The 10618-nt window shown below is 50.9% G+C and overlaps 1 protein-coding gene across 3 annotated transcripts; it reads right to left on the bottom strand.

Annotated features, from left to right (window-relative positions):
• Positions 1-90: 90 nt before the first annotated feature.
• On the bottom strand, positions 91-10350 carry FAM118B (family with sequence similarity 118 member B). Of its 3 annotated transcripts, none has more exons than XM_040085074.2 (9): positions 10286-10350; positions 9926-9957; positions 6056-6133; positions 3890-4142; positions 2905-3132; positions 1645-1773; positions 1096-1381; positions 612-671; positions 91-523 (listed from the first exon to the last, which is right to left on the bottom strand). In XM_040085074.2, the coding sequence occupies exons 3-9, from the start codon at positions 6124-6126 to the stop codon at positions 510-512; spliced, it is 1041 nt and encodes a 346-aa protein (XP_039941008.1). In that variant the 5' UTR covers positions 6127-6133; positions 9926-9957; positions 10286-10350; the 3' UTR covers positions 91-509. The 3 variants fall into 3 exon arrangements, with proteins under 3 accessions (XP_039941008.1, XP_039941010.1, XP_039941009.1); XM_040085076.2 differs by having other exon boundaries at positions 1096-1300; XM_040085075.2 differs by lacking the exon at positions 10286-10350 and having other exon boundaries at positions 9926-10205.
• Positions 10351-10618: the final 268 nt, after the last annotated feature.

Below are 10618 nucleotides of genomic sequence, written 5' to 3'. Positions count from 1 at the left end.
GCCAGGACCTGTTTCCTACTGGGTTTGGGGGAGGTGAACTCCCACCAGTGTGAGATGTGAAAGGGCCTTTAAATGACAGAGCAGCCAAAGTTCAGTGAGCAGGCCTTTAATACAACTTCAACATACAAAATACTGTACAGTAAAAAGACAGGACTAGAAAACTAGAGCTTTCAGTAAAAAAAAAAAAAAAAAAAAAAAAAAGCTCAAGTTTCATTTTTTAATTGAAATACAGAATATAAAAGCACTAGGTATGAAGTTAGAGGAGGCTGCAGCTCCCTCAGGGACACCGCGCTCCACAGGCACATGCAGCCCCAATAAAACCACAATGTTAGACCAGGTGTTCATCCGTGGAGGCTCTGTCCTGGCCTCTTCCCTGCCGGAAGGGTCCTGGCTCGGTGCTGGACAGCAGTGGGACAGCGGTGGGCTCCGGTCTCCCTGAGGGCTGCTGCCTGGCTTGGGCCTGTCCCAGGAGCCCCTGCCACAGCTCAGGGCCTGGGCAGGGCTGGGGCTCAGGAGCTGCATCCTGCGGGGAAGCAAAGGCTGAAAATCTGCCCGTGACTCCAGGGAGCAACACAAGGTGAAGCCTCTTGGCTCCAGAGAGCCTTCCTTACCTTTAACCTCAGCGTGTGCAGCTGCAGAGCCATTCAGCTGCTGCCCCTCCTTGGGCACACCTGGGGCAGAGCAGAGACAGTGTCAGGTGGAGAGCCAGCTGCCCACGTGGTGGTTTCGCACCGGCTTTCCTGGCTGGGAACCCACCTTCCCCCACTTTTATGATTTATTAGTGATACCTCTTGTATAAAAGCATTGGCTCAGGCTGAGCAGCATGAGGGTCAGACTAAATACCCCTTCACTGAAAAGGGAACAGCTGCGCATGAAAAACAAAGTTTGCAGGCATGGGAGGCAGCACAGCTGTTTAAACTGTTAAAACATAGTGATTTCAGAAAGTAACCTGCAAATCCAGCTACACTTAGAGACATATTTGCTTTTTTATAAAAAAAGGCTTCAGGAATCTCTATAGCATGGAGAACAGGGGCTACTAACCCTGTCTACTCTGCATGATGACAGCCAAGGGTCCCCCAGCCCCTGGCCCTGTACCTGTGCGGCCTCGCATGGCAATCTCGCTTGTCAGCCGCTCGAAGTACTCGGGCAAGTCAGCGTATTCGTCCCCGTAGGAAATCACTTTGATCCCTTTGTCCAGCATGTTCTCACGGAGCTTCTTGAACTCATCCACATCCCCTCTCCGCACCAGCATGAAGTGCTCCAGGTCTGACTTGTGCTTGACAGCCTCTAAAAACAGGGCCTGAAACGTTGTGTCATCAACTGTCCAACCACAGCCCAAGAAGAGGAAGGACTTATTTTCATACAGCTTCTGAATCTCTCGCTTTAAGAAAGGGAAAGATGTTCTTGGTCAAGGTGAGCTTCATCCTCACAAGAGACAGCACCTGCCCTATCCCTGGGGAGGCTCTGCAGCAACGCCATCCTTCAGCAAGTGTGGGAAGCGTTCCAGCACCTTGGCAGGCTAGGGAATTCACCCCTCCTATCCTCTGTATCGAATTAACTCTCCCCCACCCTCTGTGAAGCTCAGTCTAAGCTCGGCTGAGCCTATGCCCCGTTGAGCCAAGCGGGAGCTGCAGCGTGGCTCACCATGACCTCGGTGTTGCGCAGCACGTTCTGGTAGCCGGCCGGGTGCAGGACGATGCCGCTGGGGTTGGTGTAGACGCCGTGGATGTGCAGGACGCTGAGCTTCCTCTTCTCTTGCGCCCACTCCAGCACCTGCACAACGCAAACCGGCAGCAACGTCGGTGAGCGCGTCGCGTTGGCTGCCACAGCACTGCTTAATGTAACATTTTGGGGAAGCGTTCCGAAGAGGCTGATTTCTCCTCACCTTCCCTCCATCAGCCTCTGCATCATGGCCTGCAGCCACAGCCTGTGGTGCTTGTTTGGGTCAACCCTTCAGCTGACTGCTGAATGTGAATGCCAGATCGACCAGGAAAAGGGGAAAAAACTACAAATCCTATGTCAGCATGTTTCTCAAGCCTACCACGTTTTATTCTGCGGCCCCTACTGGCTCTGAGGGAATCACCAGCTGAGCTGACCTCCATTTCAGACAGCTGCTTCCAAGGCTCTCGGTTTACTCCTGCAGACCTCAGCTCGTTTAAGCTTGCAATAATTAGAATGCTTATTTGTAACACTTTAAGTACTTCCAGCCATGTAGATTAAGAGGTCACACAGGAAACGTGAAGCACAGAAATGAGAATGAAAAGAGAGCAAGGACTGCACAGGACACACACATTTGGGGTGTTTAACATGTTTAACAGAAAGATGAGATGCTCCCCACCAGTAAAACCCACAGTGGAGAGATGAGGTGGGCAGGTGCAAAGAACTCAGGGTTGCACAGCCCGACTGGGGCAGAAGGAGGGATGTTTGCATGAAGAGAGCAGCTCTGAGAGTGCACCAGGAAGAGCCATTCCAACTACTGAAAGAAGAGGACAAGAGGGGAGCCTCAAAGGCTGCAGCCCTGAACTCCCACCACAAAAAAGCACTTTGCAGCACCTTATAAAAAGTTCAGCTTTGCATCTTGTGTGCAGTTTCCCATATTGGTTAGAAACATCAACCCGAGCCTTATGTGGAAGCAAGGCCAACCCACAAGTTTCAAGGACAGAGATCAAAGGAATAGCAAGCTTAAGGACTCCTCCTGAGCACTGGATGACAGCCAGCAAACCAGTGTTCCAGAAAGGAAAGCGTTTTCTCATTCCTCTGCTTGCTGCCCTGGACAGTCAGAGCCTCTGCCTGGAGCTTGTCTGCCACCAGTTAAACCACTACAATTAGTACAATGTCCTCAGGCAGCACGAGACCACAACCTGCACCCCACAGTCCCTGACAAAAGAAATACTCATCCTTTACCTTCTTTTCATCAGTCAGGTCAAGAGACTCAAGGTGCTTCCCCTGGTGTGCTGCATACAGCTCCAGCAGGTTATCAAAGTTTGTGGTTAACACAAGGGCACCGTTTTCCATCAAGTGAAGCACAGACTGAAGCAGCTGCTTCCCAGAATCTTCCATTTTGGATTCCAGGTCATCAAACACCTCGTATAAACAGTCTTTGAAAAAGGTTGAGCGAACGTTGCTTGTGCGCTGAGGAGACAGATTGAGATCAGAGCCCAGCTCCTTAACACCTCATGCCAAATGACTCCATGAAAAACTACCCACATTCCCCAACACCCTGCAGAGTTCTGGGTCCTTGCAGGGCAAACACAGAGCCCTGGCTGCACTAGTGTGGGTGCTCTCCTACAGCAGTCATAGGATCACAGAATCCCTGACTGATTTGGGTTGGGAAGGACCTTAAAGCCCACTCTGTGTCATGGGCAGGGACACCTTTCACTATCCCAGGTTGCTCCAAACCCCTCCAGCCTGGCCAGGAACATTCCCAGGGATGGGGCAGCTTCTCTGGGCAATCTCATCACCCTCACAAGGAAGAATTTCTTCCCAATATCCCATTTAACCCTACCCTCTGGCAGTGGGAAGCCATTCCCCCTTGTCCTGTGACTCCAGACCCTTGTCCACAGTCTCGCTCCATCTTTCTTGTCAGCTCCCTTCACGTACTGGAAGGCCACAATTAGGTCACCCCTGAAGCCTTCTTCTCCAGGTTTAACAATCCCAGTTCTCCCAGCCTTTCCTGACAGGAAGGTGCTCCATCCCTCTAATCATCTTGGTCCAGTGAAATACCCAAACCCCAGATCCGCAGCAGGGTTATCTCTCAGGCACGGTAACTGCATTGGGGTTCCTTGTACACAGAGGAATTGTTGGGATGGGGGCACCATTGCTGGAGAACCAAATCTGGCTATTTCCAAAAGCCAAATCCTACACTCAGGGCAGGTACAAGCACACTGACCGGAGACAGCTTCTGAATAAGGTCGTGGGCAACATGAACCAGGTTCTTGTCTTCATGAAGACATTTCTGAAACCGTTTGCTCTCTTCATCTTCCAGGAGATCAAAGTCAATAGCAGCATCCAGAAGGGCCTGAATCAGCCCCTTCCAGGACTTCAGCGCTGGGACCTGGGGAGCAACTGCAGCACTAATTCCTGTCCCAATCACCAACACAAGTTCCTGAGGCTTCTTGGTTTTGAGGCTTGGCAGCAGCTTCCTGCAAAAGGAGAAAGGAGCACAGCTGGTACCACCATGAGTGGAAGGGTGTCTGGGGTGGTGGCACACGCAAACTGAGGGAGATGGATGTACCCTGTGCCTAAATTTTGAATCAAATATCCATTGGGGCTCTCTGATAAATAGAGCATGAGAGGAGCAGCTTGGTATCCTTAAAAGACAGCAGGCAGCTGCACGGATCAGCAGCACAAATGCTCCCAATACAAGGTCCATAATTACATTTTTGGGAATCAAATCTGTTACCAGGACGGTTACCGGGGAAGTCAGTGATGCCCTGGAGCGCTTCTGCAGCAAAGTTAATCCACTAAAAATCTGCAATAAGGGAAGTCGATTAATAAAAGTTACCTGGAAGGCTGAAGGGCATGGGAAAGGTGCGGTGAGCACTAGAGAATCAGACACACACACACTCTGTGTCCCAAGACAAAACGTGTGTAGGACCCCATGCAGGTTGGAAATGTGACCTGGTTTAAACAAGGTACAGAACAGGGGCCTGGAGACAGCAGCTCCATTTATCCTAGCACACAGAAAAGCACGGGAAGGCTTCCTCCTAGATCTGCCCTGGAGGTGTCCAGCCCCAGTTTGGAACTGAGGAGCCCCCTCAGCTCTACCAGCAATCCCCTCCCCGTGATGCCTGCAATTTCAGCAGGATGCTCCAGGCCAATCTTTCGGGATATCCCAGATGATACAGAGTCACATGAAAGGGCTGCAGGGCCGTATTCTCCTTATTCCTCCTTCCTATTTTCCTGGCTTTACACCTGCACAGTGCTTTTAAACATGACCTTTATCATTTATTAAGCAGATGTGCTGCTTCTTGCCTTGCCTGGTGTCCAGCTGCTTTCTGCAGCAGGGACCTGCTGCAGCTTCCCAGGATTGGAGCAGCAGCCCGGGGAAGCAGCGTGTATGGAAGAAATGGGCTTTATCAGCAAACACGTGATATTTAGTGAGAAGGGGAGAGGAAACCAACACCACACAGATGGAGCTGTGCCTTCCCTCAGCTCCTGCTTACGAAAACAGACTTGTTAACCCTTTCCTCGAGGAGGGCTTCACTGTTAAACATGGTTTAATGTGAAGACTGCAAGTCTTGGGTGAGGAATAAATTAGTGTTCATGCTAATGAGCTAGTATAAAACCACTATTGGAAATACAGGGACTGAAATCCAAAATAATAACAAATACTCAAGCCTTAATGTCCTGCATACCTGAAAGAGGCATTCTATCCCTGCTGACAAATGCACTTGCTTCTACCCTGATATCCTGAGCAAGGAAAAAAATCATCTCCCAGTGTCTTTCCTGCACATTCCAGGGTCACTGATCAACCTCCAGACCACACAGAACTATCCTGCAGCCCTTCAGAACTTGCAAATAAATCAAATTAGTGGGAGACAACCCCCCAGACGAATTAGCTACTTGTTCACAAGAACTTTTGAGCCAGCAGCAGCCTCAGTCTCTGACAGATAAAATTATCCACCAGTCAGGTCTGCACTTACAGAACTGTAAGAACAGCTATTTCTAAGCACAGGGAGCCTCAGAATGAATTATTTAGTCTTTGCATGCAGCTCAATCATACTAATTTGAGTATCCAACTGAAGCGAAGAGGCACAACCACTGTGTCCGACCTGACACTGCGAGTGGACAGGACCATGGAGACAGGACAGTAAAATGCAACTTTGATACAACCCCATCCCCTGGCTGAGGGTTAAACCCCCCCCAAAACTACATTCTAGGTGCTGCACAAACAGCAGGAAAGGCCAGGGCACGGCCAGAAGCCAGCACATGGTTCTTGGATCAGGAAGCGAAACAGCTGCGGTCGCCAGGGGTCACAATCCTTCAAGAACAATGCGAGGCAAAGGAAAGGGCTCTTGTTAGAACAAATTCACTGGAGTACAATTAAATTTACCTGGGCTTTTTTGCAGGTGGCATTCCATCTTCCAATAATGTTTCCTTGCCCAGGCTCACCGTAGAAGCCATCCAGTTTCTATAGTAGACAAATGACCACAAGCGAAGTCACTGCACATGGACAACACCACCTGGACAACAAGGTTTTACAGAGCCAGCTTTGCACAGGTGGATAAATCCCAGCTTTGTTATCATTCCAAGATCACCTCTGGGCTGAGAACTGCATGTTTTTGTCTCTGAACTTTGCCCCACAGTCTCATCCACTGCTTTAACCTCTTTTACCATAAAATCCTCGGCTGTTTTGCCCAGGTGTGATTGCCTCAGCAAAACACACTTTGCCGGACCCTTCGTTTCACCTCAGCCGCTCATTTTCCCAGAGAGCCTGGATCTTGGAGCAGCTCTCCCCCTTCCTGACAAGGCCTGTACCAAACTTGCTGCTTGGGAAACAGTGGGAGGGAAGAGAAGACAAAGGGATTTTTGTTGGCTCCAAAAAGCCACGGAAAGCATTTCATTCCCTGGTGATGAGAGAAGGGTTTCCTAGCCCGCCATGCATCTGCGAGCACTGCAAAATGACCTTAGAGCCCACGGAAAGGAAGTGCAGTTTGAGAACTCTTTCAACAGCCCGTGACATAAAACACAAAAGCTCTGCCAGCACTCAGTCCTCTCCCACTCTGCTTCTCCCAAATAAGTCTATGAAAAGGGAATGAAAATGAACACAAGTGTTCACACTCCTCTGCTTTTTCCATGCCAATTGCGATGAAGAGTCCAGCAAAAACTCTGTTAGACAAGGGCTATCAGTCAGAGGAAATGCTGAGGGAGAGCTGCTGACCCAAAATCACAGAGTTTTTGCAGGTTTTTCCATCTCAGGGAAATGTGAGGTTTGTCGATTGCTCCCCGGCAGCAGAGCAGGAGACAATGGGCAGGTCTCTCCAGGGAGGACACCTCAGCTGTGCTGCAAGAGTTGGCATGGATCATGTGAGAAATCGGCCAGTATTCCAGGAAACCACCACCTTTCAGTGCTGGATGACGAGAGCAGGGCAATGTGACACTGTCAGACGCTCAGATACACCGTGTGTGCAGCCTTTACCTTCTGACCCCTTCAGAAAACTTCGTATACAATGGCATTACGGAATGGTTTGGGTTGGACAGAACCTTAAAGCTCGTGTCGTTCCACCCCCTTGCCGTGGGCAGGGACACTTTCCACCACATTAATTATTGCTCAATAATAAATCATTGTAACAACAGCAGAACACCTCCGAGAGCTGGTTTTCACCTCCTACCTCCTGAAACATTACTGAACGCATGCTGCTCGTCACTTCAAATAATCACCTTTTTATCTTACTGGGCCTTACTGTAGGGCCCAGATTTTGGATAAAAGCGTCAAAGGCCTTTAGCAAGTGAGGAATCTCCTGGTTTTCCTCTCTCTGTGCATGCCAGGCAGGGCTCCTCCATCACATAGTCTCGTGAACACTGTACCCTGTATTTTTCCAACCCACACTGAGCCCAGGAGCACTTCAGTGCTGTTCTGACAATGAACCCCTGCAGCTCCATCAGCCCTGAACACCTGCAACCTGTCAGGCCTCACGGTGAACTATTTTGGGGAGGGTTAAATCTCCAAAGACCAAAGTAGGGACTCTAGGAAGACAGCAGGATCTGCTGGACACAGGATCTGTCAGATTCACCATCAAATCCCTGCTGAGTGAATGCAGCCAAGCACAGTCAGGATAAAGGGGGAAAAAGCCCCTCTCTTTCCTTCCCAGGAGGCTCCTATCTCTCCTTTTGGATTAGCTGATTTTTCTGGAAGGACAGGCTGCTTCCACAAAGCCAGCCAGATTTTATCTAGTGGTGCAAAGATGCTTTAGATGAGCCAGGTATTAACAATAAGTAACTGGAGTGTTTCAGAGGGAAGTTTGAGCTCCTGCTGGTGCTGGGTCTGCCCTTGGCCCCTCTGCAGCAGCAGAGCTACAGCTGAAGGTAAATTCTTCCTCACTTTCTAAACTGGATATAATTTAAGTTTATATTATCTTTGTGTTGTGAATCACCAGCTGAGCCTCGAATATGGAGGCTGTTTGTAAACTCCCACCCAGGAGCTCCCCTGTTTGCTTCCACCTGCCTCAGCACTGCTCCCATCTTGCTCACCCTGCACATTCCCATGCTATTAACAGCAGGAACGGAGCCATCAAATCAATTTTAAGTGCCTCTAAATGACATTTCAAAAGTAATTTTAAACTTAGGATAAAACACCTTTTGGAATTATAATCACCTTGTAAGGTTTTCTCATATAATGACCTTCAACCTTCAGGTCTATTATTTAGTGCAGAGAGCCATAAAGGAACAAAAACGTAATTATAAATACAGCCTAGTTCCAAAGAAGTTATTACCCGTCTTAAAAAGAATTCATGGGGATTCAGCCAAGAAATAGAAACCTCTGGTTTTCAGTCCCGGCGAGAAGCTCTGCTGGATCATGCTGGCACAGCTGAGGTAGCCAAAATTAAGTGGAATTACCTCAGAGCATGACACTGCCACGGGAAAAAAACCACACCAGGTACTGCAGGCTCCCCCTGGGAAGACAGGTGCCATGGAGGAGAGGGAGCCCAGGCACTTACAAGATAAGAAATGTCTCTCCAGCCTTCTCCAGACACTGGGAACTTTCCAGCTATTTAGACTACAGGGAGTTGAAGACTGTAAACACAATACGCCATGCATTCCTGGCTCAGTTGCTCCATTCCCCTGTCCCAGCCTTGTTCCCACCACTTTTATCAGGGATACTAAGAGACTGCCTGTGTGGGATTGCTGCATTCTCTTCCTCTCTCCCTACCACAGAAATCCCTATATTTATCCTAAAGCCCTCCAGATTTCAGCTTTAAACTGTGCCCAAGTCACCAAAACTGGATGAACCCAACCACAGAAACTCCCTGTGTGACAGAGATCTCCAGCTGCAGAAATGCTGCAAATATGAAGGTGTATCCCAGGTAAAAGCAAACACCTGAACACCACATGTGTCAAACGAAGGCCGAGGTTCACACAGGGTGTGTATTTACAAAAACCTCTCTGCAGCCCTGCAAAACACGACCACGCCACACAGTCAACACCAGAGCCCAACCTGCAGAACAAAAAAAGGGGAATTAATGGAACATTTTCTCCCCCAAGTCACGGAGAAGCTGCTGCTGACACCATCTCCACGCTCAGCACCCAACACAACTAAAGCTATACCCGGATGTTGAAAATTGAAGCCTAATGATCCATGCTGGAAGATATGCTCCTTCAGAAGAGCCCCCACAAATTCCCCCAAGAAACAAGTACAAACTCAAAGTACAAGTACAAGTACAACTCAAAGAAGCTAAAAATAATGCTCATCCATTATTTTTAGCTTCTTTGAGTGCTGAGAACTGCCACCAGCAAGGATGTAATTCCCAGCTTCTTTTTCAGTTCAGCAACTTTAAGGTGTTGGGATGAGATAGTTCAAAAGCCACTATGTCTCAGCTAAAAGTTGAGCTGTCCCTGGCCAATTCCCAAGTCTATCCCAGCATGTGGGAGCTACACAGGAGCTGGATCAAAACCACCCTAAAAACACCCAGGCTCCAGGGACAAAGGGACCGAGGACAAGCCCTGCTTCTGTCCAAGCCACAAAAACACAGGATTCGGCCTCCTTGGATGTGAGTCAAAACACACCAGAGGTTTTTATTCAACGCTGTGATTCTCCACGTGCTTCCCAATGGCTCCACGAGCAAGGAGAGAGAGTGACACAGCAAAGCCTGGCTGAGCTCTGTCTCCCACGGACTCCCACAGAAACAAGCTGGCTTTCCAAGACTGACTCTGGAAAGGGAAGCAGGGAGGGGGGGTCATGCCTTAGGGGTTCTCAAGCCCTTACCTGTCCTCTCCGTTGCGCCCTCCTCGCTAAACCTGCGGGAAAAGCAACAACACGGGGATTCAGCAGGCGGGGAGGACACCGAGGCTCCTTTCCCAGGGCGAACCATCAATAAAAAAGAGCTTTTATAGAGGGCTGCGGCGCGGCGGGGCGAGTCACAGCCGGGCCGCCCGCCGCCGCCAGAGGTTTCCCGGCCCCCCGGTCTCCTTCGTTCCCCTCAGGCCGCTCCGTCCCCTCAGGCCGGCGGCCACGGGACCCCCCCATTATGGCGGCCCCCGTCGCTATGGCAACAGCTTCCCCCCCCGCCGTCTCCGTGGCAACCGCGCCCTGCCCGCCCCCCGCCCCCGCGCGCCCCGCACGCACCTGGCGCCGCGCGCGCGGCCCCATTGAGGAGACGCCGCCGCGCCGCGCGCAGCCGCCTCGCGCCCGGCCCCGCCCCGCCCCGCGCCGCCATTGGCTCCCAGCGGAAGAGGCGGGGCCGGGCGTGGGAACGCGGCGCTGCTCTCGCGGCTCTTTGCGAAGCTATAAAAGGCGCAGGCGCGCGCGTGGGGCAGTGGTGGGCCGTGTGCCCCGCGGGTCTCTGTCCGCCGTGGGGCCGCGCCGGGCCTGGCGCACAGCGCGGGTCTCTGTCCGCTGTGGGGCCGCGCCGGGCCTGGCGCACAGCGCGGGTCTCTGTCCGCCGTGGGGCCGCGCCGG

This window comes from Hirundo rustica, chromosome 23, assembly GCF_015227805.2.
Source record: "Hirundo rustica isolate bHirRus1 chromosome 23, bHirRus1.pri.v3, whole genome shotgun sequence".
In the NCBI taxonomy this organism is placed as follows: domain Eukaryota; kingdom Metazoa; phylum Chordata; class Aves; order Passeriformes; family Hirundinidae; genus Hirundo; species Hirundo rustica.
The sequence above is the reverse complement of the archived record's forward strand: the minus strand, read 5'-3'. Positions and strand labels throughout refer to the sequence as shown.

What these genes read in the sequence shown, in the direction of transcription:
- FAM118B (XM_040085074.2), bottom strand. Translation starts at nt 6,126, where the DNA reads ATGGCTTCTACGGTGAGCCTGGGCAAGGAAACATTATTGGAAGATGGA. An exon ending in CCACCTGCAAAAAAGCCCAG is followed by an intron (nt 4,143 to 6,055) that starts GTAAATTTAATT and finishes CTCCTTTTGCAG; the next exon opens with GAAGCTGCTGCCAAGCCTCA. An exon ending in ACCTGACTGATGAAAAGAAG is followed by an intron (nt 1,774 to 2,904) that starts GTAAAGGATGAG and finishes TGCGTTGTGCAG; the next exon opens with GTGCTGGAGTGGGCGCAAGA.